This window comes from Pongo pygmaeus, chromosome 2 (genome assembly GCF_028885625.2).
Source record: "Pongo pygmaeus isolate AG05252 chromosome 2, NHGRI_mPonPyg2-v2.0_pri, whole genome shotgun sequence".
In the NCBI taxonomy this organism is placed as follows: domain Eukaryota; kingdom Metazoa; phylum Chordata; class Mammalia; order Primates; family Hominidae; genus Pongo; species Pongo pygmaeus.
Window position 1 is genome coordinate 103,412,661 of NC_085930.1, and position 27,656 is coordinate 103,440,316.

Genomic DNA, 27,656 nt, shown 5'->3' on the forward strand with positions numbered 1-27,656 from the left:
GCAAACACAGCTCGGAGGCCTTTCCCGCCACCTGCCGAATCTCCCAGCCCAGCCTGTGGTGACCGGACAGCTGGACAGCTAGGATGTGGCTCTGAGAGCTGCCGGTCGCCTTCTTCCAGAGGCTGGAGGGAATGTCCATCCAAGCAACCACAGGGTTGCGGGCGGCCCCTTGGGATGGAGGATGGGGGAAGCTTTATCCCAAGCTTCAGCCCAGCCTCCGCCTCCACTGCCCCATCTCTGAAAACTTAAACCCAGGCCTGAAAGACTGCCAGACCCGTGCAGCAGAGCTCAGGGCTCCAGGACCGCTCAGATCCTCCTTCCAGGGCCCCTTTAGCCCTTGGCTGTCCTTCTTCCTTTCTAGTCATGAACTCTCAGCCTCTAGCTAGGCCGCCTCTTCTCACCATGACACTACCTCTGCTAACATGCTGTCCACACAGTGCCCCAAGACCATCTCCAACAGCAATGCCCCATCTTCGCCTCCAACCCAGCCCTTACACAGCCCAGTATCTGTGTCCCCTGACTCCTCAGACCCCCTGCAGCTCCTGCTTCCACACCTGGCTGGCCTCCCTCATATCCCCTCACCTGCTCCCAGCAAGCCTCTTCACCTCCCCCAGGCCTGGCCAGCCACGCTGTACACGTTCCTGCTGTTCGCAGAACGTGCTAGCTTTTATGCTCCTGTGCCTCTGCCCTCGTGCTTCCCAGGGCTGAAGGTTCCCCACCCTGTTCCACCTCCTTGGCAGACTCCTACTTGTCCTTCATCACCCTCATAGATCACCTCTGAGAATCCTGCCTGAGTCACTGTGAAGAGCCAGCTAGTCCGACACTTACTGCTCTTGCTGCTCTTGTCATCCCACCCACACAGCACCAGCCCTAGTGTCTCCAAGCATTGTCTCCAGGTGGTCTAGATGGGAACGTGCCTGCGAGGTTGGAGGGCACAAATCAAGGAGAGCCTGATGGCAAAGCAGCCCACAGACTTGCTCTGCCAAGGGGAAGAAAGGCACAAGCCAGGGTGGGGAGGGAAGGGCACTGTGGATGGAGAAAGGAGCTCGGCCAGAGGGAAAGGAGCCTGGACGTCAGGCTAGCCCTGGTGGGCGGAGGGCTGCATGCAGGGCAGCACGCTCCTTCTGGGCTCATGATCAGGGGTTTGAAATCCTCAGGAGAAGGTGGTTCTCACCCCCACACCTCAGGGTCTATTGCCACACCCTAGCTGCTGACTATGCCCTGCTGTTTGGTGCCTGGGAGGCTCCTCTTTGGGCATGAACAGGGCTTTAGTGTCACAACACAGAGTGTAGAAGTATGGAGGGGACCCATATGCAACCCTCTTATCCAGCCCTTCCCTGGCCTGGGCCCCCAGCGCTGGTGACCTCGTGGCTAAGGCCTGGCCCCCACAGCCCTGACATGCCTGCCCTCTCTCTCCTGAGATCTGGCCCCCAGCTTCTCTGGCCACTGAAGCGGCTTAATGAGCCCTGGTCACATGGACTATGCTACTGCCTGTGGGGAGGGCCCAAACCCCTAGTGGCCACCCAGCCAGGCCCTGACGTCAGCGGTATTAACCATCCACCAGGCTTGTCTAATCTCTGGTCGGTGGCCGGGCCAGGTTAGTCCCGCCAGAGCCAGAGCTGAAGGGGCACCTTGAGGTTGTAGGTCAGGCAGGGATGGTGGTGGCTAGAGGTGCCCACAGTAAATGCACCCCACCTACAAGACTGGGGTGTGGCCACTGTGCTGACTCTGGGCCAGTGCTCTCTGATCCTCTGCCCTGGACTGTGAATCAGGCATCAGGCACCCATTGATCCTGCTCCTTAGGGTGTAATTACACTGGTGTGGTGAGCAGGGCTAAGCAGGTTTCAGGCTGGGAGACTCAGAGCCCCTCCACACTTGCTGGCCATGGACAAGGCAGTTTGAGGCCAGGCAGCGTCCCCAACTCACAGGATCCAGGAGTACCGACCCTGAATCCCAGATACCGGGGTCAGAAGCATATGTGGGGTGGGACCCCCTGGAGGGCAGGGTCCAGCCCCTGCATGTTGTTGGGGCTCTTCTGTCCCTTGCCCAGGAAGGCTGGGGGGCACTTACCTTTCTGCCAAGACAAGACGGCTATGCGGAAGGCCCCACTAAGTCACCTCTCCTGACAGCTTCCTTCCTCTCAAGCCTAACACTTCCAGCTCCTCAAGGCCTCCTATCCCATGCCCACTACCTCCCTCTGTCACTACCCGCATCCCACCTCACTCTAGCAAACTGTTTGGGAAGCAGGTCCTTAGTAGAGATGAACAGCCCTGGCTCAGCCAGGCCAACAGCACCCAGCAGGGGTCTTGCACCACTGGCTAGATCCCCCCCATGCCCAGGCTTCTGAGCAGCACCAATAGCACTGCCCACATGTGCACTGGGCTCCCAACCCTATCCAGTGTTCTTCCTGTTCTCAGGCCTGGGTGCCCTCATGCTCCCCTTTCCAGCCTCCGACAGGCTCACAGCCCCCCACCACCTGGACATTGAGGATGCTGCCTACACGTAGCTTTCTGCCCAGCACTGAGTATCAGTCGGCCTCCTGGGCATCTCCCCCAAGCACTACAGATCCTGCAAATTCAGCCCATCCAACATCCCTCCACAATACTGGCTTAGTGGGGGCGTTGCCTGTGCTTGGTCAACCGCTCAGACCCCAACCCCTGTCACTGAGCCCCTCGCCTTGTAGCACTTGGTTTTGTCAGATAACAGAGACATAACCTATGCCTCATGGGGACCCGAGCCACACTCCTCTCCTCCTCCACACTCACACTGGTTCCAGAAAAAATATGTGCCCCTATATACATGTTTTAATGAAAAAAATATATATATATATTCTTTTTTTCTTTTCTTTTTTTTCTTTTTTTTTTTTTTTTTTTTTGAGATGGGGTCTTGCTCTGTCGCCCAGGCTGGAGTGCAGTGGCACGATCTTGGCTCACTGCAAGCTCCACCTCCCGGGTTCATGCCATTCTCCTGCCTCAGCCTCCCGAGAAGCTGGGACCACAGGTGCCCACCACCACGCCCGGCTAATTTTTTGTGTTTTTAGTAGAGACAGGGTTTCACTGTGTTAGCCAGGATGGTCTCGATCTCCTGACCTCGTGATCCGCCTGCCTCGGCCTCCCAAAGTGCTAGGATTACAGGCGTGAGCCGCCGCACCCGGCCAAAAATATATCTATTTTTTGAGACAGAGTCTCCCTCTGTCACCCAGGCTGGAGTGCAGTGGCACAATTTCACTGCAACCTCTGCCTCCTGGCTCCAGCAATTCTCCTGCCCCAGCCTCCCTAGTAGCTGGGACTACAGGCATGTGCCACCACACCCAGCTAATTTTTGTGTTTTCAGTAGAGATGGGGTTTCACCGTGTTGGCCAGGCTGGTCGCGAGACCTCAGGTGATTCTTCCCCCTCTGCCTCCCAAAATGCTGGGATTACAGCCATGAGCCACCACACCCAGCCTTAATGAAAACTTTTAATAATTATTTTTTCAAGAAGCAGATTTTGAAAATAGTATTGGTTATTTTTGTCTCCATTAAATGCAGGAAAATAGAATTATAAGAAATTCTGGCTGGGCACAGCGGCTCACGCCTGCAATCTCAGCACTTTGGGAGGTGAGGCGGGCAGATCACCTGAGGTCAGGAGTTCAAGACTAGCCTGACTAACATGAGAAAACCCCATCTCTACTAAAAATACAAAATTAGCCGGGCGTGGTGGCGCATGCCTGTAGTCCCAGCTACTCGGGAGGCAAAGGCAGGAGAATCGCTTGAACCCAGGAGGCAGAAGTTGCGGTGCGCCAAGATCACGCCATTGCACTCCAGCCCGGCCAACAAGAGTGAAACTCCATCTCAAAAAAAAAAAAAAAAAAAAAAAAATCTGTTTAAGTTATAAATAAAATATTTAAGCTTAAAATAATGTGAGTTTTAACATACCTACTTTTTCAAGTTTTTTCAACTATTTAATGTTCTGGAAAAAAAATAACCATTAAAAATACATAAAATGAGTTTAAAAGGCAACCCACAGAGTGGGAAAAAAATTTGCAAATCCTATCTCTGATAAGGAATTATTCTCCAGAATATATAGAGAACTTCTAAGACTCAACAACATTAAAATAACTCAAGTCAAAAATGGTCAGAGGACTTGAACAGGCATTTCTCCAAAGAAGATATACAGATGGCCAATAAGCACAGGAAAAGATTCTCAACATCACCAAGCAGTAGGAAAATGCAAATCAAAACTACCAAGAGATACTACTATTAAAAAAGAAAAATAGTCCGGGTGCGGTGGCTCATGCCTGTAATCCCAGCACTTTGGGAGACCGAGGTGGGTGGATCACTTGAGGTTGGGAGTTTGAGACCAGCCTGACCAACATGGAGAAACCCCGTCTCTACCAAAAATACAAAATTAGCCAGATGTGGTGGCACATGCCTGTAATCCCAGCTACTTGGGAGGCTGAGGCAGGGAAATCGCTTGAACCCAGGAGGTGGAGGTTGCAGTGAGCCGAGATTGCACCGTTGCACTCCAGCATGGGCAACAAGAATGAAACTCCGCCTCAAAAATATATATATATATATTAGCCAGGCGTGCTGGCGTGCAGCTGTAGTCCCAGCTATTTGGGAGGCTGAGACAGGAGAATTGCTTGAACCCGGGAGGCAGAGGTTGCAGAGCCGAGATTGTGCTACTGCACTCCAGCCTGGGCGACAGAGTGAGACCCCATCTCAAACAAAACAAAACCCAGAAAATAACAAGAGTTCACAAATATGTAGAGGAAGGTGGACCACCTGTGCACTGTTGGTAGGAATGTAAAATGGTACAGCTGCTGTGGAAAACTGTTCCTCAAAATATTAAAAGTAGGCTGAGCGCAGTGGCTCACGCCTGTAATCCCAGAATTTTGGGAGGCCTAGGTGGGCAGATCTCCTGAGGTCAGGAGTCCAAGACCAGCCTGGCCAACATGGTGAAACCCCATCTCTACTAAAAATACAAAAATTAGCCAGGCATGGTGGTGGGTGCCTATACTCCCATCTTCTTGGGAGACTGAGGCAGGAGAATCACTTGAACCTGGGAGGCAGAGATTGCAGTGAGCTGGGATCATGCCACTGCACTCCAGCCTGGGCGACCGAGTGAGACTTCATTTAAAAAAAAAGGGGTCAGGTGCAGTGGTTCATGCCTGTAATCCCAGCACTTTGGGAGACCGAGGCGGGCAGATCACCTGAGGTTGGGATTTCGAGACCAGCCTGACCAACATGGTGAAACCCCGTCTCTACTAAAAATACAAAATTAGCCAGGTGTGGTGGCTCATGCCTGTAATCCTAGCTACTTGGGAGGCTGAGGCAGAATCGCTTGAACCCAGGAGGAGGAGGTTGCAGTGAGCCGAGATCATGCCATTGCCACTCCAGCCTGGGCAACAAGAGCAAAGTCCGTCTCAAAATAAATAAATAAATGAATAAATGAATGAATAAATAAATAAATAAATAAAATAAAAATAGATTCACCATATGAGGCCAGTTGCAGTGGCTCACGCTTGTAATCCCAGCACTCTGGGAGGCCGAGGAGGGCAGATCACCTGAGATCAAGAGAGAGATCGAAACCATCCTGGCCAACACGGTGAAACCCTGTCTCTACTAAAAACACAAAAATTAGTTGGGCGTGGTGGCGTGTGCCTGTAGTCTCAGCTACTCAGGAGACTGAGGCAGGATAATTGCTTGAACCTGGGAGGCGGAGGTTGCAGGGAGCTGAGATCGTGCCGCTGCACTCCAGGCTGGCGACAGAGACAGACTCTGTCTCAAAAAAAAAAAAAAAAAAAAAGATTCACCATATGATTTGCCAGTTCCATTTCTGGGTATACACCCAAAATAATAAAAAACAGAGGCTGGGAGAGAGATTTGTACACCCATGTTCATAGCAGCATTATTCACAATAGCCAAAAGGCAGATGTAACCATTCATCAATAGATGAATGAATAAACAAAGTGTGGAATATATACAATGGAATATTATTCAACCTTCAAAAGGAAGGAGATTCTGCCACATGCTACACATGGATAGACCTTGAAGACATGATGCTATGTGAAATAAGCCAGTCGCAAAAAGACAAAGACTCCATGGACCCACACATCTGAGGCACTTAGAGCTGTCACATTCATAGAGACGGAAAGTAGAATGGTGGATGCCAGGAGGCGGGGGAAGGCAGGAATGGGGGGTTATTTTTTCATGGGTACAGAGTTTCAGTTTTACAAGAGGAAAGGAGATCTGGAGATGAACAGTTGTGGTGGTTGTACAACATTATGAATGTACTTAACACCACCAAACTATACACTGGCAAGTGGCTGAGATAGTAAACTTTATGATACATGTATTTTTAAAACTGGCAAAAAATCCCTACAAACATATAGCAACAAATAGTTTTCCCTTTGCTTCAAGCCCCAATATATCTTAGCATGCCTCTGTTGGATCCTCTGTTGGATTTTGATATTTCATTCATTGTGGGGTTTTGCATTCATTTGATTTTTAAAAATATTATACTAATATTATTTACCTTGGTTACTAAATTTTTTGGCATCGCCTTAAATTTTGCACCCGAGGTGAGTGTGCCTCACTTCCCTCACCCTAATCCCAGCCCTGCAATTATGTTCCTGCCTCGAGGGCTTCCAAGACTCTCCATCACCTTCTGAGAAAGCCCAGGCCCTCTGACTGGCTTTGGACACCTGTCCACGTCTCTCCTCCCCTGCTCTTGCTCCACTGAACTCCTGTGGCCATGAGCCCATGTTTCTAGGGCTGGTACACACTACTGTCCCTGCCAGAATGAGCCTCCACCTCAAAACTCCCTCTTGATCCAAGACTGTCCCAGTGAATATTTTCCACAGCTCCTCTCTCCTCAATCCCCATCAAAAGCCATGAGTTGGTCCCATACCCCCAAGAGTGCCCCACCTTGTCAGGCCAGGTACTTCTTCCTGGGAGGGGCCATCTTCCTACTTCATGCCCAGCCCAGCACTGGGCACTTAATAAATGCCCATGACTTGTGATAATTAAGTCCTCCACCAAGAAAGGACAGCTGGGGCCTGATGCAAAGGTTTATTGCTGAGTCTGCGCGTCTAGCTGAGGGGAGTGCAAATTGTGCCCCGGCCTTGCCAGACGGAAGCTCCTTGTCCCCGACTGCAGCACAGGCCCTGGCCTGTGGACATAAGCAAAGATTTGGTGCTGGATGAGGAAGGAGGGAGCAGGGATGTGGAGACATGGGCCTTTGTCCCTGATAGTTCAGGCATGGCTCTCAGCTTCCCCTGCCAGGGAACCCTGAATTGAAGGGGCAAGAGAAGCTGCTGGTAGGGACAAGAGGGTCACCCAGGTTTGCTTGTAACCCCACCTGAGGTAGACCCCTTTGGGCACAGCCAGGGCCTTTGTCCTATCCTGAATCCTCTGAGCTGATAGAAGGGAGCTGGACTCTGTCCCCAGCCACCCCTCAGGACAGCCCGGCTATTGGCCATAGCTGGTGTCAACAGTACCCTCCCTTAACACACCATCCTGTTGTCCAACCAGCCCAGGGTACTGTGTGTGGGTGGGGAAGTGGTGTGTGGATCTGCTGTCCAAGGACACAGGGAGCAGATCCTGCTGGAGAAGGCTGGAGGTTGTGCTGAGCCTAGTATTTGGGGAATGGTCCTGCTGTGTCTCACTCTGGCACCCAAGGGTCCCCAGGTCTGCCCCCTCCCCACTAATTTATTTATGTGGGGGCCACACAGGCCAGAGCTAGCTTGGACTTTGGACCCTTTGGAGGCTGCTGGGAGGGACTGTCACTGGCTCTGGGTAGACAGGTGTCAAACTTGTCACATGGAGGTGGCAGGGTGAGCAGCTGGCCTGTGTGTGGGAGGGATATTCCCTGTCCTTGATGAAACACTGGGAGGGAGGGCTGTTTGCTGAGCCCAGGCCCACCAGGTGAATCGTGGGCCCCCAGGGGCAGGAGAGCTGTGGGAGATTGGTCAGTTGGGCACTGCTGAGTCACGGTGAGCTTCAGCTGCCCCAAGTCCTGCCTGTTCCTAGCTGGGGCTGGCTGCTGTGAGTCCTAGAGGCCAGTGCAGCCAGGCGGTGAAGGGCAGGGTTTGGGGTTGGGGGCATGAGGCGCTGGGATACTGTGGGAGGTATGGGGGAGGATCCGCGCCTCAAGGCTAGCAGGGCTCAGAGCTTTGGTGAGGTGGCAGGTTGGGGCCCGGGAGTCCCAGGGGGCTGATAGGGTCCTCGGGGTTGGGGCTGCAAGGCAGCTAGGGCTACCAGGTCTCAGGGTGACTGACACGCATGAATTCAGGCACCTGTGAAAAGGAAACCCAGTCAGCATCCCTGAGACCCAAAATAAATGGGTTTAGGCATTGTGTGGGGCGGGGAGGGGGCGGCCCTGGAAGCTGTGACATCTGTGGTCTTGGGGCGGGGCTAAAAGAAACTCAATGGGTGGGACTTGTGGGGTGGGCGGGGCCTCTGTCGGTAGGGTGGAGCCTGAGGAGCTGGGGTGGGGCCTGGAGGCAGTGGGCTCCAGGATTTGGGGGTGAGGCTCCAGGGCCGTGGTGTGGGGTGAGGAGCTGGGCGGGGCTGGGGTATTGAGGCAAGGGCCTGGAGAGGGCAGCGACCTACCTCAGAAGAGGCCACAGTCTTTGAGGTTCTCCTTGATGATGATGTCGGTGACAGCGTCGAAGACAAATTTGACGTTCTGCGTGTCGGTGGCGCACGTCATGTGGGAATAGATCTCCTTCACGTCGCGCCGCATGTTGAGCTCGAGGAACTGCACCTTGATGTAGTTGCCGGCGTCCTCGTAGGTGTTGGGTCCTGCAGGGGCGGGAGCTCTCACTCGGCTCAGCCCTTCCTTCCCCGTGCGGGGGGGTGCGCGCCGCGATCGTGGGGCGGGGGCGCCGCCTGGCGGCCATGCGGACTTCTCACCATCGTAGTCCGGGAAACAGATGCTGAGGTGCGCCTTCTTGATCTTCTCGAAGAAGACGTCCTTCTTGTTGAGGAAGAGCACGATGGACGTCGTGGCGAAGTAGCGGTGGTTGCAGATGCTGTTGAACAGGTGCAGGCTCTCGTGCATGCGGTTCTGAGGAGGGCAGCAGCTATTGGGCACCGGGGGTCGCGTCCGACCCGCAGCATCTGCTCTCTGGGCTCCCGGGCACGCGGGGCTTCCCGCTCAGCTGGCTCTCAGAGGGCGCCCCGCACTGCCCCAGATGGGCCTGCTGAACGCCTCCCGGCCTCCTCAGGCCGCCCGGGACCGGCATCCCCTCCTGTGCCCTCCCCCAGCCCAGCGCGCGGTCTCCGCCTCCAGGGGCCAGCAGCTCCTCCTCGCCCCTGGAACACAGGCCCTGCCTGGCACGCACCACTTCGTCGTCCTCCACCAGCACCATGTCGTAGGCGCTCAGCGCCGCGATGAAGATGATGCAGGTCACGCCCTCGAAGCAGTGGATCCACTTCTTGCGCTCCGAGCGCTGACCGCCCACATCGAACATCCTGCGGGGCCGCGGGATCACAGCATCCCCTCGCCCTGTGCTGGTCGGAGATCTCCCGGCTGGGACTACCACCCTTTCTGCTGGCGGGGTATCAGGGAAGGGGCAGGGTCTATCGCAGGGATGGGGTACCCGGGGCAGGATGGGGCCTGGGGCAGTGACCTCCTGGGCTAGCGTGTGGGTCGTACCGGAAGTTGAGGTCTTTGAAGGAGAACTGCGTCTCGATGATGCCAGTGGTCTTGACTCGCGAGCGCAACACGTCCTGCTCGGTGGGCACGTAGCCCGGGGTTACCAGGCGCTCCAGGTCGGAGAGGTAGCTGCGCGAGACCCGGCCGTAGGTGGGTGGGGAGGCGTGGAGGGCCCCCTGTGCCCCGCGCCCCGCGCTGCCCGCGCGCTCACTAGCCCGCCGAGTCGTTGAGCTGGTACTCCGAGGCGCGCTCAAAACAGGCCTGGATACCGGAGTCCTTCCACAGCCGCTGGATGATGTCCGACATCTCCTTGGGCATCGTGCCCTCCTCGATAGTGTCTGCCATGTGCATCAGCTTCCGGGCGTCGTCCTGGGGGCAGGGTGAGAGTGGCTGGTGGCGGCCAGGGACTCGGGCCCAGCCGCGAGCCTCGAGTCCCCAGAGGCCCGCTCAGCCCGCCTCCTGGCACACCTGGCGTGCAGAGTCTCCGTACTGGATGTTGAGTGTGGTCATGGCGCGTACGATGGCCAGGATGGACTGCAACGTGTTGCCGTAGATGATGGCGATGAACTCGAGGCACTCTTCCAGCGAGTACCCGTCCTGGTGGATAATCCTGAGGCCGAGGCGAGCAGAATCAGCGCCTCGTGGGGAAGTGGGGAAGGACCCAGACCCAGGGGCCTCGGGACAGGCAGGGGCACTCACTTCATCTGCTTGACGATGGTGCTCTTCCCGGACTCACCCGCACCTGAAAGGGACGCGGCGCGTCAGAGCTGCGCTGACCAGCCTGCCCCCTCCCGCAAGGAGGCCGGGAGGACGGGGCCCTCCCGAGTTGGCAGGGTGGACCCGCAGCGAAGAGGCCTGAGCGCCAGCCCCCACCCCGTAGCCACACCTACCCCCCATCCAAATTAAGTCCTGACATCCTGAAGTCACAAGGTTTGCAAATGCCAGGAAAGTGAAGAAAGGAAGCCAACGAGGGGAGTCAATGACCTCAACTGTTCTGGGACAGGGGAGTCCCCAAGACCCCGAGACAGGCAGCCTTTAATTATGCTGTGAGACTACAATGAAATCCCGGAGCGTCATCGCCACCTCGTGGGAGCCTCTGGTACCGCATGCACTGGGTTATTTGAGGCGGGTAAACCCCTTGCATTTCACCTGAAGGGGTGCGGGTGTCTCCAAGAGGCTCAGAGGGAATTAGCTCCTTTGGGTAGGAGGGAGGGCAGAGTTGACATCCTTTCTGAGCTTGCCCCTGCGAGGGCGTTGGGCATAGTTAATGAGATTTCCGGCTTATCCCCTCGGCCTTGGGGGAAAGTGGGGCTGGCTTGGTCCCTCACCCACCTCCAGCTGGTTGACCAGACCCTGGGGAGCTTGGGTGGAGCCCCTCTTGAAGCTGCTTTTTCCCCTTGAGAGGTCAGGCAGTGACCTTGAGGCAGGCCTGGATCAGCCCCATCTCTCCTCACTGCCCATGGTCCAGTGGACGCAGCTTTATCTACTCCCACTGGGCCTCAGTATCCGCCAGCCCCTCTGGCTGCTTTGTAGGTCTACCAGCCACAGGCCTCTGGCACCTGAGGGCCATTCTTTGTGGATCTGGGTGGTCCTAGAGGCTCCCCACTCCCAGGAGGACTATGGCCATCCCCTTCCCAAAGTAGCAGCCCAATAACGGGCTCCCAGTGAGGCCCCTGGCTCCTGAGCACTGCCCAGCAGGCCTATCAAACCAAAGGCTGCATGAAGTTTGTGGGAGCCCAGCCACGGAAAAGTCGGCCTCACGCACCCGTGCAAGAGTGTGGTTGGCACGCACTTCTGGGGAGGGTGGGTCACCTGAGGCAGAGCCGTCTGGAGAGGGGCTTCGTGGGATGTCCAGCCTTGGGGGACTAGGACACCACCTGTCAGGCCTGGCCTTGCTTGGCCAGGGCTCCCACCCTGTGCCCTACTCTGTCGCAGGCTCATACTGCTTCCCAGGGAACCCTTGCTTCACAGAAGGGCTGCCTGCCTGCCTCCAGACCAATGACCTGGTGGCAGTGGCCCCACCTGGGCCCACACCCCTACCCAGAAGCAGCAGCTTCACGGTTCGAGCATCCTTCTCAGCGTCCTCTTTCAGCTTCTTTTCCAGCTCCCTGGAGTGCTTCTCCTCAGCACTGGCCCCAGCCCCCATGGTCCCAGCAGCAGGTGAAGGGACAGAGTGAGCAGGTGGTTCTTCTGGATGGAGGGGATCCCCAGAACCTGGCCTCCCAGGTACCCTTCTGGCCCCAGGAGGACCTGCAATCAACTGGCTCTCTACGGACCTGTGCAGTCCCTGGTGGGGCTTCTTAGTGGGATTTGGGGGCTAAGGGTGTCCAAGAGCCAATCAGAGACAAGGACAGGTGAATCCAGCTCAGCACCCCCAACCCTTCTAATCGGGCTGGCATAGCCCCAATCCCTCAACCGCTGACTCTGCACTCCTGCTGTCCTTCTGCCCCCGCAACCCTCCAAGAGAGGCCCTGGCACTGCCTGGGAGTGGGGAGACATGTTTGGTAGGGTCAGGGCTGAGAAAGGGGAAGGCAGAACCTTGAGCCCTGGGGGTGAGGACAATGGAGGTGGGGCTGGCAGCAAGAGGGCATAATTGGGAGAAACATGCCTGCTGCCTGCCTGGCACCGGGCTCAGCACCACTCCTTATCTTGTTGTAAGCTCACACTGGCCCTGGAGTATGGATGCCCATGTCATCAGCCTCATTTTACTGATGAGGAAGTAGAGGCTCAAAGGGTCACACAGTAGGAAGTGGTTAAGAAGGGCTGGGTGACTCTGGACTGGGATTTTATGACCTGCAGGGAATCCAGAGAGAGGGAAACAGTGGGCATTGCATTCATCCCATATCACAGGCTGGAGCTGCCCCAAGGAGGTCCTCTGCTTCTAACGGACTGTGGTGGGCATGCATGTCTGCTCTGTGTGCCTCGGTGTATGTGTCTTTTTTTTTCGAGATGGAGTCTCGCTCTGTTGCTCAGGCTGGAGTGCAGTGGCGCAATCTCAGCTCACTGCAAGCTCCTCCTCCCAGGTTCACGCCATTCTCCTGCCTCAGCCTCCTGAGTAGCTGGGACAACAGGTGCCCGCCACTACGTCGGGCTAATTTTTTTGTATTTTTAGTAAAGACAGGGTTTCACCGTGTTAGCTAGGATGGTCTCGGTCTCCTGACCTCATGATCTGCCCGCCTCAGCCTCCCAAAGTGCTGGGATTACAGGCGTGAGCCACTGTGCCCGGCCTTTTTTTTTTTTGAGACTGAGTTTCACTCTGTCGCCAGGCTTGAGTGCTGTGACGCGATCTTGGCTCACTGCAACCTTCAACTCCCTGGTTTAAGCTTCTCCCGCCTTAGCCTCCCAAGTAGCTGGTATTACGGGCATGTGCCACCATACCCAGCTAATTTTTTTTGTATTTTTAGTAGAGACGGGGTTTCACCATGTTGGCCAGGATGGTCTCGATCTCCTGACCTTGTGATCCGCCCACCTCAGCCTCCCAAAGTGCTGGGATTCAGGCATGAGCCACCTCGCCCGGCCATGGGTGTGTCTTTTGCTGGCACCAAGCAAGCAATAACTTGACACGTTTGTGCATGAATACCTGTGTGTACATGTGGGCCTGCGTGTTTATGCCTTTGTGAGTGCATGTGCTCTTATAGGAATCACGTGCCTGTGCGCATGCTTATGTATGTGTGCACATGTATATACATGTGTATGCATGTGTGAATATGCTTTGTGTATTCTCTTCATGCACACATAGGCTTGTGTGTTTTGCAGTTTGTGTAGGTTCGCACGTATGCACTTGCTTATACGCAGGGGTGTGAACATGCCTGTTTGTACCTGAGCATGTGTGCCTGTGCATGTCCATCTCTGCCTGTGTATGACTGTGTGTGTGCATGCATGCTTGCAGGTGCCTGTGCCTATATGTACACTTGAATTTGGGTGCAACAAAGTCTCTAATCTGCAGAGGTGGCCAGGCTCTTCCAGAGAATGTTTTGCAGGCCTGTTGCCAGCTGGAGAAATTGCATCCCAGAGCAGGTGTAGTGTTCCCTGGGGTATGGAGGAATGGGGCTCACCTATCCTGCTCCTGCTCTGTCTGCTGTGGGTGCTCTGAGGCCTGCCTAAGGTTATCTCCAGGGCCTGCCTGCCTCAGCTTAGGGGGTCTGGTGCTCTGTTCAGGTGCAGGGCTCACTGCCGGGCAGAAATTGTTCAGGTCGAGCCCAAAGTGTTGACCTCCCAGGTTCTAGAGATTTCCCACCCTCAACTTCCATAGGAAAACCCAAATCTTGGGCTCTCAAAGGCTCCTCCAGGCACCCTGGGCCTCCTGGCTGGACTCCTTCCCTGGAACCTGGCTGCCTTTCAGCACTCAACTCTGCCATAGACTCAAGAGACCACAAGGGGGTGCCGGGGCACCAGACACTAAGCACTAACGGCTGTCTCTAAATAGTATGCGTGGGAAGTGAATGCTGGCTCCTACCACAGGCTGGCAGCTTCTACACCCACCCTGTTGGATGATGGGGATCTGTCCAGGAGTGAGGCCGTTTCATTTGTGCCACTTTCAGCCTTCAGGCTCCACCCACCCTCCCTGACCCTGAGGAGTGAGTGGGCCCTGGGGGGTCTCTGCAACCCTTCGCACTACCCAAGTGTTTGGGGTGGTGCAGCAGCCCAGGTTTGTCAAACTAAATGTGGTTTCTACATGTCGGGTTTCTTTAAATGGAGCCAATCTACTCCCTTCCCAGCCCCGCACCTGGCTCCCCAGGCCCACCACGTGTGGCTCTAAATCCCCTGACCAAGGAGAGAAGCCAAAGTCCAGTCCCAGAGCCAGTGTTTATTAGCAAGATGGAACCCAAAGGCAGCTGTGGCCTGGGCAGCAGAAGGCCACCAGGAGCCCCCACCCATCTACCCAACTGCCCCCCAGAGCTAATTACATCCATACCCATCGCTTGAAGTGGTGGACATAAGGGAGCCATGGGGAGCCTCTACCGGCCCCAGGCCTCTACCACGGACCCCCTCCCCTCAGAGCTGGGGCCTCCTGTCAGCCCTGCCTGGGCCTGGCCCCTCTGCTATGCTCCCAGCCTCTGAGTCAAAGTGGCACAGGGAAAGCTAAGGAGGTAGAGTGGGGTGGCCCTGCCCTGGCCAGGCGGGGAGGGGAGAAGGGGCTGAAGGGGCTGTCCCACCCAGGCAGGATGCCTCTTCTCCTATCCCCAATAAATAGAGAATAAATACCCAGGAAGGGGCTGGTCATGGCTGAGTGCCCCCAACCCAGGCAGGAGCTGGCATCCTGTGATGGCCCCTTCTTCCCTTCTCTGAGTGCACTTGAGGCCACCCCAGTCTCCAAAGTGGTCCTCGCATCCATGTCTGTGCCACAGCACAGGCTGACAACACACATCAGAAAAGGTGGACAGTCCGTGCCCCATCCGAGAAGGGCTTGCTCCCTCCCTTTGTCCTGTAGATCTTGGCGGAGGCTGTCGAGCAGGTAGACTTCCAGCTGAGTCTGGGGACTGTGTGGTCCTCGCCTGGCCCTGCCAACTGGCTGGGCCTGGTTAGGCCAGCTCTGTTTTCTGCCGTCTCTGACCAGCATGGGTCTAAGTTTTGGAGGATGCTGCCACTGAGGCAGGCTATATTCAACCCACCAATAAATACTGTCTTTGCAGGGGCAGGGTGTGTATAGAATATAGATATTTTTATATATATATATATATATATATATATATATCTTTTATATTAAAAGGGACAAGGGCTAGGCTGGCCCATGGCAGGGCTCAGGCAGCTGGCCTCATGTGTCCGGAGGGTGGTGCCGGCGGTTCCGGGGCTTTTTCTGGTCCTGGGGCTCAGGAGACCGGGGTGCCCCTGGAGCCTCCCTGGGGCTGGGGGGCACATGGCGCCAGTAACCCTGGCAGTACTGGTGGATGAGGCCCACTTCTGGCTGGGCCAGCAGCTGGGCTAACTCCTGGTAAGGAGGCGTTGAGGGGCCTGCGCCTGGGGGTGGCTGGGCGCTCACGGACAGTGGTGGGAAGAGGGCAGCATGGACGGCGTCCCGGCCCAGTACATGCAGCTGCACTCGTGTGACGACGTGCTTAAAGTTGTTCTCAGTGGCTGTGCAGGAGTAGACGCCACGATCGCTGAGCTGCAGGGCACGGAGCAACAAGCCCTGCTCTGTGCGCAGGAAGCGGTCCTCTGCACGAATCTGCAGGGGCAAGGAGAGGGGGTTCAGAGGCTCTGTGACCACCCTATGGCCCCAGCCAGTGACTAGATCAGACCACCTTTGTGGCCATTCCGTGTAGAGGCACCCATGTGGGATTTCCATATGCCAGAAAAACCACATGAAGTTTCCATATAATGAGAGATATTTGAATAAGGCATCTGTACAGATTTCCACTTCAGGAGGGATGACCATGAGGTTCTGTACAATGAGGAAAATTTGAAGCGCACACAGAATTTCCTTTTTTTTTTTTTTTTTTTGAGACAAGGTCTGGCTCTGTTGCCTAGGCTAGAGTGCAGTTGAATGATCTGCAACCTCTGCCTCCCTGGTTTACTGCAACCTCTGCCTCCCAAGCTCAAGCCATCCTCCCACCTCAGCCTCCCAAGTAGCTGGGACCACATGCATGACTATGCCCAGCTAATTTTTGTATTTTTGGTAGAGAAAGGGTTTCACCATGTTGCCCAGGTTGGTCTCGAACCCCTGACCTCAAGCAATTTGCCTGCCTTGGCTTCCCAAAGTGTTGGGGTTACAGGCATGAGCCACCACACCCAGCCAGAATTTCCATTTAATGAGAATATCCAATTGGGATAACCACATAGAATTTCCATGTAAACAGGGACACCTGTAGGGCATTTCCATAAAATGAGGGCCCCATAGAATTTCCACATACTGGAGCTCACTCACATGATGTTTTTGTAGAAGGTACACCCCCAATGTGGTATGCATATGGAATTTTCATGTGAACAGGCATACCTAGAAACACTTTCCATAGAATGAGGCCAATCCCATGGTGTTTCCACATAACTGTTTTCACTCAAAGATTTGCATGTAGGGAAGGGAGCTTGGAAGGGGTCACAGCATGAGAGTTGCTCCAGATCACTCCTCTACTACATTTCACCACTGCGCAAGGACTCTCACGTCCACGGTGCAGCACTGGGCGCAGGAACTCACCTCTCGGCGCCGGTCACCAGGATCTCGCTGAAACAGCCACTTAACAGCGGCTTGGGGTGAGCGGGGCTGACACTCAAGGAAGGCTGCGCTGCCGGCCACACCATACTGCACAGACTCCACGGCATTCTTGTTGGCTTTAGAGTGAGAGGGGTTAAGCAAAAGCCGCATCACCTCCGGGCAGCCTGAGTAGGCACCAAGGGGCACCTACTCACCAATGTAGAGCTCTGTGTTGATGGGGCAACTAGGAACATCCCATCTCCATTAGCCCCCACCCTCCATTAGCCATCAGAGCACCCTTACAGTGGGGGCCCTGTGAGCAGCTTTGTGGGCTGCGTGGAGCTCTGCAGTGTGAGCAGCACCCCACGGTGAGGCCCAGCATACTCACCATTGGAGTTGAACCCACGGCACTGCCTGATGGGGTTTCCGTGCCGGACGTCCTGCCGGCGGCTCCGCCTGGATGAGGATAGCCCCTGAAGGAGTGCTCCCAGGAAGCTTGCCTCCCCAGGTCCCTGTATCTCCCTGACTCCAGGGCAGGGCCCTTTTTCCCCAGGGCAGTGATGTCTTACCCATAAGACTCCCCTAGGGTAATATCACATGCACCCCGGGTAATATCACATGCACCCCCAAATCCCCTAGGATAGGGCCCTGGGACTGGTTGCTAAAATTCTAGGTGTCTAGGGGTCCACACCTCTTGGAGGATGCTGTATAGCGGGAGCAGGCCTGGCCATCCCAGGCACAGTAAGGGTCCCGGGCAAGGCAGCAGTCAGCACAGGCAGCCCCATACGCCTGGCAGCGGTGCAGGCTCAGGTGTGTGACACCCACGGCTGACGCCACGTAGAGTTGTTGCTGGAGCAAAGGGTAGGGCCTTGTCAGTTCCTGTCCCATAGCCAGCCCCACCAACAGCCAGCTAGGCTGGGCTCCTCTTCCCTGTTCCATGCCTCAGTTTACCCATCCCTGTGCCAACGGCATGACCCTGAGGGGATGCAGGCCCTGTCCCCATCCCTGGCCCACCTCGCCAAAGGCTTACCCTCTTAGAAGAGATGGTCATGGTCTTGACAGGTGCTGGATCCTAGAAAAAGATAAAGATCAGCTTGGGACGCCAGGGACCCCCTCCCTGCCCTGACCTAGAGGTCTCAGGTCAGAGGCTGGGACTGGGGGGAGGGTGAAGGTGGGGAGGTTAGGACTGGGTGGTGTCACACCCACCTTGAAGACCTCCACCTCCTCCAGCATGAGCTCTTCCATCTCCTGGTCATCCTTGGGCAGCACAATGACCTTCTGCACTGTCCCGCGGTCTGGAACGGGCCGGGCAGGGCCTCAGTGGGGCTGGGGATGCTGGGGAAGGGGTACCAGCCTCAGCCCCTTCCCCCACCAGGGCCCAAACCCCCTAGGGCATTGGAGCGGGAGCTTTGTGCCAAGGTGGAAGAGTTTCCCCAGGTCAAAGGGGACTGGCCCAGAACATAGGGGGTCATGGCCAGGGTCTGCCCCCACCAACCCAGACCCTGATTTTGGGCCCTGCTGAGAACAGGACACTGGGGCATGCATTCTCCTGTGTTTGGGCTGCTGGAACTGTAGGGGGTGCACTGTGGCATGTGTGTGCACACACGAGCATGTTGGCCTGTGTATCCTGGAGGTGTCTACCATCTGTCTCCACCCCCTTCCTGCCATACATAAGTCCCCAGATGCCCAGTGTCCCTGTTCTTCTGGGCCCCTGGGGATGGAAGTGGGAATGGGGTTTTCCCACCCCTAGCCTCTGTTATCCCAGCAATAGGGAGAAGGCACCAAAGGATGAGGATGAAGAGGTGACTCTGATGAGCTTGCAGCAAGCCCTAGCAGGGCAAGCCCCAGCCCCAAGGATCTGCACCCCGCACCCGGTGGGCCCAGCGTGGGAGAGGCCGGGAGCAGCAGTGGGTACCTGTGCCCAGGAAAAGCACCTCATAGCGCCCGTCGGCTGCATCCACCTGGTCTACGGCAACAGTGGTGAGGCGGTAGGGAGCACCTGTGCGGACTACCAGGGGCCGCCGCTGCAGAGGGTACACGGCCTGGTACATGAGCGGGTGGCTGCGCATGAAGTTGATCACCTCATCAGGATAATCCTTGGTGGACTTCATAGATGGCGTGAAGGTTCCACCAGGGCACTGTGGACAGGTGGCGAGTGTCAGTCCCAGGCTGCCTGGGCAGGGTAGGCTGGAGCCATTAGCTTCAGAAGAGGCCGCTGCACTATCTGTCCCTACCACCTCAACCTGCTCCTCTCCCCAAACCCGCTCTCCAGGTTTCTGCCCTGCACCTGACCTCTACAGGTCCTGCTCTGGCCAAGGTCCCACGTGGCCAAATGCCACAGCCACCTCCCTGGCCTCAGGTGCCATGACCTTGTGGCAGCATTTGCCCAAGCGGACCACTCCCTTCCATGTCCCCCTCCCCACCCTGTCATCTCCTTCCTCTCTGGCTGTTCCTAGGGTCTCATCCGTCTCCCTCCTGCACAGCTGGACTGCAGGCCCCGACGTCCTTGTCACACACCAGGCTCACTCTCCTCCTTCCTGAAGCTGTCCCCTGAGCCTGGGCTCAGCCTGCCCCCCGTCATGGCCAGCTTACCTCTGGCCCATCCTTCTGACTCCAGGTTACCTCTGGAGGGAAGCCTCCCCTGTCCCCCACTGAGACCAGCTTCTCCAGCCCAGTCCTGACCACATGGAGTCAGAACTGCATTGGATCAGATCCGCTGCTCTCCTGCTTAAACTCCCACATCAGCCGGTGTTACATCAAGATAAAGTGACATGCCTCTGTGACCTCTGAGACCCTGCCTGAGGCCTGGCCCTGCCCCTCCCCAGCTCTTTTCCTCCTGTTCCTCAGCTGAGCCAACCTTTAGCCTGCCTCCAGTGTCTGCAGGGAAGACGCTTCCCTCCAACCTTCGGCTCCCAAACAGCCCCACAGAGGACCCTCCGAGGAGCAGCTGACCATGCCCAGCCCACCATCTTTGTCCCAGAATCCTGTCTGGGCTCCTCCACAGCTTGACACTGTGTGTGAAGGCCCGTCTGTGTGTGCATTACGGCTCACCGCCTCCGCTGGCTGGGAGGGCCATGACAGTGGGGCCCGTGTTGCAAAGGGCCTGACCCAGAGGCCTCTTAGAAGAAGAGGAAGGGGAGAAGCAGGATGAGTGGGGTCCTTACCGTGCCTGGCCGTGGGTAGGGCATCTTCCCTGAGAAGGGCATCCACTGGTAGTTGGGCCCCTCTTTGTGGGCAAAGGGCCCATTGAAGACCATGCGAATATCAGCCATGGAGTAGACACACACGGCAGAGCCTCGGAACACGGAGCTGTGGGCATGGCAGGCGCTGCTGAGCGGGACAGACCCTCCACCTAGGGCCCATCCCCAAACTGCCCCCTCCCCACAGCTCGCCACCGGGCTGGGGTTCTCCACGAGTTACAATCCCCCAACGGGGCCACTCCCTGCCACTGCTGGCCCCGACCCCAGCCTCACCCAGAAGAGGTAAAGACAGCGTAAATGATAGGGTTCCTCACGTCCTGGGTCTGCTGGACAAACACGTCCTCTGGGGACAGAGGGAGAAGGTATTGGAGGGTGCCTTGGGTGGGAGCCCCTGGGACCCACCCACTCCTGCACGGGGTGGGGGGGCCCACCAAAGGCACCCTGACCACCCATCCAGCCTCTATTCCTCTTGCTGTAGCCAGAGCACCCTGCCTGCCTGCTGGGCACTCACGGAGCTCATCAAAGTGAGTCTCAATGCCATCCTCGCCCGGGACAGAGCAGACGAGCCGCGCTTTCAGGAATGTGCTCCACTTGTTGACCAGGCAACAGTGACCACCGTCATCGTTCTAGGGGGTGGGGTAAGAGGCCGGGTCAGATCAGCTCTTGACCCCAAGCCCTGGCTGGAGCAGGGCTGATGAAGCCAGAACTGGTTGAAGGGGCAGCCTGGTGGCTCTGCCAATGCATACCAGACAAATGCGCCCGATGCGGGCGTACACAGCGGGGCTCTGCGGCGCCTCTGCCGACCGCTCACGGAAGAAGAAGTAAAGCTTATCATCATTGCGCTCCGCGCTGTCAGGAATGAGCTCAGCATGGATGAACGACGGGTCTGCAGGTGGCAGGGGTCAGCTGGGTGAGCCCCTACTCTGATGGTGCCCCTGATGTTCTCCGACAGAATCCCCTGCCAGGTACAAGAACACCCCCAACTCCTCTCCAGATAAGAAACTACCCCTGCCCCAGGTAGTCACAGGCTAAACATGTCCCCACTTCCCCCACATGTGCTTCTTTACGACCTCCTTGCCGCATCCCAGACACACGGCCACAGAAGGGCTCCTGGGGCTGCGCTTACCGTTCAGCCACCGGGAGTTGTACTGATCCGTGCGCATGGCTGTCTGCTTTCCAAGTGTGCGGAAGATGGCTGCATCAGTGCCCATAAAATCGATGTACACACCAGCATAGAGCTCCTCATCTGTGGGTGGGCCAGTGGGTCAGTCAGAGGGCTGCTGTTTGCTAGGGCCAGGGCACAGCTCAGTTGACTTCCAGGGCAGGGCCTTATCTCCCCGCTCAGGCTCCCCGCTGGGGCATGATCCTATCTCCAGTGGAGTGCTGGTCAGTGTTTCACCACTGGCTCTGGGAGGGTTGGCATTAGTAACGATCAGCTCTGATTAGTAGCAATAGCCCATTTCTGTGGTGTGAATACTCCTGCCATGACTAATTTCAAGCTACCAACCTGAGGTCACTGAAAGCAAAATCAGGAAGAGCTGCCAACACCACTGTACAGTATTTCTACCCCACAGACACAACAAATGTAAATCACCTCAAGAGCATAGCTAATAGGAAAGGTGCAGTGGCTCATGCCTATAATCCCAGCACTTTGGGAGGCCCAGGCGGGTGGATCATTTGAGGTCAGGAGCTGGAGACCAGCCTGGCCAAGATGGTGAAACCCTGGCTATACTAAAATACAAAAATTATCCGGGCATGGTGGCAGGCGCCTCTAATCCCAGCTACTCGGGAGGCTGAGGCAGGAGAATTGCTTGAACCAGGGAGGCGGAGGTTGCAGTGAGCGAGATCGCGCCACTGCACTCCAGCCTGGGCAACAGAGCAAGGCTCCATCTTAAAAAAAAAAAAAGAGAGGCCGGGCATGGTGGCTTATGCCTCCTGCAATCCCAGCACTTTGGCAGGCCGAGGCAGGCAGATCATGAGGTCAAGAGATCGAGACCATCCTGGCCAACGTGGTGAAACCCTGTTTCTACTAAAAATACAAAAAAATTAGCCAAGCGTGGTGGTGCACGCATGTAGTCCCAGCTACTCGGGAGGCTGAGGCAGGAGGCTGAGGCAGGATGATCGCTTAAACCTGGGAGGCGGAAGTTGCAGTGAGCTGAGATTGCACCACTGCACTCCAGCCTGGTGACACAGTGAGACAACCGTCTCAAAAAACAAAAACAAAAATAAAAAAACCACAAAAAAACAAAAAAGAGCAGAGCTAACAATAAAGTGTAGTGAAAGAATTAGGAAGCATACGCACACCTCAGTTCACTGGGCTTTGTGCACTGCAAATACTGCATTTTTTACAGAAGGAAGGTTTGTGGCAACCCTGTGTCAAGCAAGTCTGTTAGCACCATTTTTTCAACAGCGTATGCTTACTTTGTGTCTCTGTGTCTGTGTCACAGTTTGGTAATTTTTCTTCTTCTTTTTTTTTTTTTTTTTTTTTTTTTTGAGACGGAGTCTTGCTCTGTCACCCAGGCTAGAGTGCAGTGGCACCATCTCAGCTCACTACAACCTCCGCCTCCCAGGCTCAAGCAATTCTCTTGCCTCAGCCTCCCAAGTAGCTGAGACTACAGGTGTCCACCACTACACCTGGCTAATTTTTGTATTTTTAGTACAGACGGGTTTTCACCATGTTGGCCAGGCTGGTCTCGAACTCCTGACCTCAGGTGATCCACCTGCCTCGGCCTCCCAAAGGGCTGGGATTACAGGCATGAGCCACCGCGCCTCGCCTACATTTTGGTAATTCTTGCAATATTTCAAACTATCTGTTATGGTGATCTGTGATCAGTGATCTTTGATGTTACTATTGCAATTATTTTGGGGCACCGTGAACCTCACCCATATAAAACAGTGAACTTAATCGATAAATGTTGTGTGTGTTCTGACTGCTCCACTTACTGGGCATTCTCCCATCTCTCTCCCTCTTCTTGGGCCTCTCTATTCTCTGGGACACAGCAATATTAAAATTAGATCAATTAATAATCCCACAATGGCCTCTAAGTGTTCAAGTGAAAGGAAGAGTCATATTATCTCTCACTGTAAGTCAAAAGCTAGAAATGGGCCAGGTGCAGTGGCTCATGCCTGTAATCCTAGCACTTTGGGAGGCTGAGGCAGGGGATCACTTGAGGTCAGGAGACCAGCCTGGACAACATGGCAAAACCCATTTCTACTAAAAATATAAAAATTAGCCAGAGGTGGTGGTGGGCACCTATAATCCCAGCTACTTGGGACGCTGCAGCAGGAAAATCACTTGAACCGGAGAGCAGGGAGTCGGGGGGTGGAGGTTGCAGTGAGCCGAGATCATGCCACTTCACTCCAGCCTGGGGGACAGAGTGTAACTCTGTCAAAAGAAAAAAAAAAAAAAAAAAAAGCTAGAAATGATTAAGCTTAGTATGGAAAGCATGTTGAAAGCTGAGACAGGTCCAAAACTAGGCCGCTAGCACTAGTTAGCCAAGTTGTGAATGCAAAGGAAAAGTTCTTGAAGGAAATTAGAAGGGCTATTCCAGTAAACACACAAATGATAAGAAAGTGAAACAGCCTTATCACTGATATGGTGAAAGTTTTACTGGTTGACATGGAAGATCAAACCAGCTACAACATTCCTTTAAGCCAAAGTCTAATCCAGGGGAAGCCCTAACTCTCTTCAATTCTGTGAAGGCTGAGAGAAGAGAGGAAGCTGGAGAAGAAAGGTTTGAAACCAGCCGAGACTGGTTCATGAGGTTTAAGGAAAGCAGCCATCTCCAAAACATAAACATGCAAGGTGAAGAGCAAGTGCTGATGGAGAAGCTGCAGCAAGTTTTCCAGAAGATTTAGATAAGATCATGGATGAAGGGGGCTACACTAAACACGATTTTCAATGCAGATAAAACAGCCTTCTGGCCAGGGCCAGTGGCTTACACTTCTAATCCCAGCATTTTGGGAGGCAGAGGCGGGAGAAACACTTGAGGTCAGGAGTTCAAGACCAGCCTGGTCAACATGGCGAGATGCCGTCTCTACTAATAATACAAAAATTAGGCAGGCATGGTGGCATGCACCTGTAATCCCAGCTACTTGGGAGGCTGAGGCAGGAGAATCGCTTGAACCCAGAAGGCAGGGGTTGTGGTAAGCCGAGATGGTGCCACTGCATTCCAGCCTGGGCAACAGGGCGAGACTCCATCTCAAAAAAAAAAAAAAAAGAAAAAGAAAGAAATAGCCTTCTTGTGGAAGACGATGCCATGTAGGATTTTCACGGCTATCAAGGAGAAATCAATTCCTGGCTTCAAAGCTTCAAACGACAGTCAGACTCTCTTATTAGGGGCTAATGCAGCTGGTGACTTTAAGTTGAAGCCAGTGCTCATTTACCATTCCAAGAACCCTAGGGCCCTTAAGAATTATGTGAAATCGGGGCGGGCGTGGTGGCTTACGCCTGTAATCCCAGCACTTTGGAAGGCCGAGACAGGTGGATCACGAGGTCAGGAGATCGAGAGCATCCTGGCTAACACGGTGAAACCCCGGTCTCTACTAAAAATTAGCTGGGTGTGGTGGCGGGCGCCTGTAGTCCCAGCTACTCAGGAGGCTGAGGCAGGAGAATGGCGTGAACCCGGGAGGCGGAACTTGCAGTGAGCTGAAATCACAGCACTGCACTCCAGCATGGGCGACAGAGCGAGACTCCGTCTCATAAAAAAAAAAAAAAGAATTACGCAAAATCTACTCTGCCTGAGCTCTATAAATAACAACAAAGCCTGAATGATAGTACATCTGCTTACAGCATGGTTTACCAATTTTTTTTTTTTTTTGAACCAGAGTCTCGCTCAGTTGCCCAGGCTGGAGTGCAGTGGCACGATCTTGGCTCACTGCAACTTCCACCTCCCAGGTTCAAGCTATTCTTCTGCCTTGCCTCCCAAGTAGCTGGGATTACAGGTGCACACCACCACACCTGGCTAATTCTTGGGTTTTTAGTAGAGACAGAGTTTCACCCATGTTGGCCAGCCTGGTCTCGAACTCCTGACCTCAAGTGATCCACCCGCCTCGGCCTCCCAAAGTCCTAGGATTACAGGCGTGAGCCACTGTGCCTGGCTGGTTTTCTGAATATTTTAAACCCACTGCTCAGAAAAAAAGATTCCTTTCAAAATATTACTGCTCATTGGTCTTGGTCTCCATCAGAGTTCTGATGGAGGTGTGCAAGGAGACAAATGTTGTTTTCATGCCTGCTAACACAACATCCGTTCTGCAGCCCATAGATCAATTTCAATTTTCAAGTCTTTTTTTTTGAAATGGAGTCTCGCACTGTTGCCCAGGCTGGAGTGCAGTGGCACGATCTCAGCTCACTGCAACCTCCACCTCCCAGGTTCAAGTGATTCTCCTGCCTCAGCCTCCCTAGTAGATAGGATTACAGGCACCCGCCACCACGCCTGGCTAATTTTTGTATTTTTAGTAGAGACAAGGTTTCACCATGTTGGCCAGGCTGGTCTCGAGCTCCTGATCTCAGGTGATCCGCCCACCTCCGTCTCCCAAAGTGCTGGAATTGTAGGTGTGAGCCACCACACCCGGCTAGTTTTGAGTGTTTGTTACTTTTTATTGTTGTTACCTTTGTTTTAATGTTTAATCGTAAACTCATATAATTTAAAAAATGGTTTTTATTTTTTATTTTTTAGTAGAGACAGGGTTTCACCATGTTGTCCAGGCTGGTCTCGAACTCCTGACCTCAAATGATACAATCGCCTCAGCCTCCCAAAGTGCTGGGATTATAGATGTGAGCCACTGAGCCTGGCCTTAACTTTTAATAATAGTTGTCTTTAACAACTGGCTCAAAAAATTCCTGAAAATTTAATAATGTACTTGCCTCTAACATACCACATCTGAGGCTCCCCCAGGGCAGGCCCTGTCTTTCCTCATCAGACTGATTTGGGCTCTGCCATCAGGCTGGGACCTTCTCACTTGCCAAGAGGGGGAGGATAATGTCTGCCCCTTGACCCCAGGGCCTTTCCCAGGCTTGGAGGTGGCACAGTGCCCAACAGCTGCTCTGAGAGGCAGACTGTTGAACAATCAGAAAACAGGCAGCGTGCATGAGTCAGGGTCAGTGGTGGGTTCATCCAACCTGCAGTTAGGGGCAGCAGCTGCTCCTGAGACCCCGGCAGGACCCCTACTCAGAGAACAGCCCCCAACCCTCCCAGACACCTACCCAGACCAGAAACATGCTCTCCCTGTCTGGTCACAGAGCCAGAACTTTCCATTGGTGCTTCCCTACAGGGCTCTCCCAGCCTCTCAGACACACCAAGAACATGCTATGGGACTGCCCCTCAGACCAGCCCCGATACGCACTCGGCTTATCTTCTCTTCTAGGAGACCTGTGGTCAGGAGGGTTCTGGACTTTGCATGGACCACACTGTGTGTTTCAGGGTAGGACCTGGCTTCCTTGGTACCCCATCCAAAGGGGCCAGGTGGAGGTTTCTACCACCCAGTCTCTGACCTCAGCTCACAGTGGGGTCTGGCCTGCACCCTCTCCCCCTTGCCAGGTGGGGCCTTTTGGGGAGTTCAGGGACAGCCTAGTCACGGTCTCTGCCCTTGGGTAAGTGTTGGTGCCATGCCCCATCTCCAGGGGCAGAGGCCACACATTGAGACTGTAGAGCGGGGCTGGGGGGCACTCACTGATGAGGGCCGATGCTGTGTCCAGCTTGGGATCGTACGGACACTTGCCCTTCCCTGACTCGAGTCGCTTAGGCTCCAGGTAGAAGATGTAATCCTGCAAGGCAGAGCGGGGCTCAGCATCGTCCAGGCCAGTCCCTCAGCCAGGAAGTGTGAGGGTCACCAGGCTCCCAGGGTGAGAATGAGCCCCCAGGCATACCCCGAGCCCACCCCTACACTCCCCAGAGTTCCTTGGCCTTAAACTCCATCCAGCCAGGTCTCCCAGGGCAGGGCCATGCTGTGGGCTCCAAGGGAGGTGCTTCCTAGTCCCAGGTCTTAGGGAAGACCTGGGGACCAAGTCTCAAGGGGCCCTGTCTTGGGGGCTATGAGATGGACATGGAGTGGGCTTGTAGGGGCTGAAGCCCCTCCATGCCAACTGGCTCATAAAGACACTGGCCAAGGCCCCCTGGGCTACAGAGGCACAGCTCTTTGCTGTGGCTGCCTGTCTTGGGTCAAGAAGGCGTTGCAGACCTGGCCAGGGCAGGAGTGACTGGTTAAAGGCCTGGGGTCCTGTCCTTTGCCATCAGGTCTAGCCAGGCCAGAGAGCTCTAAGGTTACTGTATCCTCAGGCTTTGTGTCCTACCTGTGGTCCTCAGGATGGACCAATGGGCCACGACCTTTCTCCTGTCCCTCAGCAGAGCCCCCAGGCTCCACATCTCCCCAGGGAGCCAGGAGTCAAGGAGTCCAGCCCAGACCACATGGAATTCACAAAGCCCCCTGTGCCTCCCAGCCCAGCCTGCAAGATGCTAGGAGGAAGGCTGGAAAAGGCACTGGAACAGGGGTGAGCACAGAGGCCACAAGAGAAAGCCAGTCAGAGGGAGGGAAAGGGGCAAGGAGAGAGGAACAGAGGCAGGAGGAGGTGGCAGCAGGTGGCAGGATGGCGATGGGAAGGTGCACACAGGCCTACTTCCAGTTACACACTGCACACGTGACTTCCTGCACACACAGGGGTGCACACACAGCTCTGAACATATCA

At 55.0% G+C, this 27,656-nt stretch overlaps 2 protein-coding genes across 4 annotated transcripts in view; both read right to left on the reverse strand.

Annotated features, from left to right (window-relative positions):
• Window positions 1–7,039: 7,039 nt before the first annotated feature.
• GNAT1 (G protein subunit alpha transducin 1) lies at window positions 7,040–11,789 on the reverse strand. Of its 2 annotated transcripts, XM_054482097.1 has the most exons (9): window positions 10,534–10,649; window positions 10,343–10,385; window positions 10,112–10,253; window positions 9,855–10,012; window positions 9,644–9,772; window positions 9,330–9,459; window positions 8,899–9,017; window positions 8,596–8,787; window positions 7,040–7,153 (listed from the first exon to the last, which is right to left on the reverse strand). In XM_054482097.1, exons 1-9 carry the CDS (start codon window positions 10,538–10,540, stop codon window positions 7,054–7,056), a joined length of 1,020 nt encoding a protein of 339 aa, XP_054338072.1. In that variant the 5' UTR covers window positions 10,541–10,649; the 3' UTR covers window positions 7,040–7,053. The 2 variants fall into 2 exon arrangements, with proteins under 2 accessions (XP_054338072.1, XP_054338073.1); XM_054482098.1 differs by lacking the exons at window positions 7,040–7,153; window positions 10,534–10,649 and adding an exon at window positions 11,684–11,789 and having other exon boundaries at window positions 8,597–8,787; window positions 8,899–9,052.
• A 2,641-nt stretch (window positions 11,790–14,430) lies between these two features.
• Window positions 14,431–27,656, reverse strand: part of SEMA3F (semaphorin 3F) — a 33,684-nt gene continuing 20,458 nt past the window's right edge. For both annotated transcript variants that reach the window (XM_054482832.2, XM_054482829.2), the window contains 13 exons: window positions 26,645–26,738; window positions 21,099–21,218; window positions 20,719–20,858; window positions 20,484–20,598; window positions 20,246–20,315; window positions 19,937–20,081; window positions 18,688–18,910; window positions 17,979–18,067; window positions 17,803–17,844; window positions 17,464–17,621; window positions 17,161–17,228; window positions 16,776–16,909; window positions 14,431–15,809 (listed from right to left, as the gene is read on the reverse strand). In XM_054482832.2, coding sequence (XP_054338807.1) covers window positions 15,399–15,809; window positions 16,776–16,909; window positions 17,161–17,228; window positions 17,464–17,621; window positions 17,803–17,844; window positions 17,979–18,067; window positions 18,688–18,910; window positions 19,937–20,081; window positions 20,246–20,315; window positions 20,484–20,598; window positions 20,719–20,858; window positions 21,099–21,218; window positions 26,645–26,738 — 1,809 coding nt within the window. In that variant the 3' untranslated portion in view covers window positions 14,431–15,398. The remainder of the gene's footprint in view (window positions 15,810–16,775; window positions 16,910–17,160; window positions 17,229–17,463; window positions 17,622–17,802; window positions 17,845–17,978; window positions 18,068–18,687; window positions 18,911–19,936; window positions 20,082–20,245; window positions 20,316–20,483; window positions 20,599–20,718; window positions 20,859–21,098; window positions 21,219–26,644; window positions 26,739–27,656) is intronic.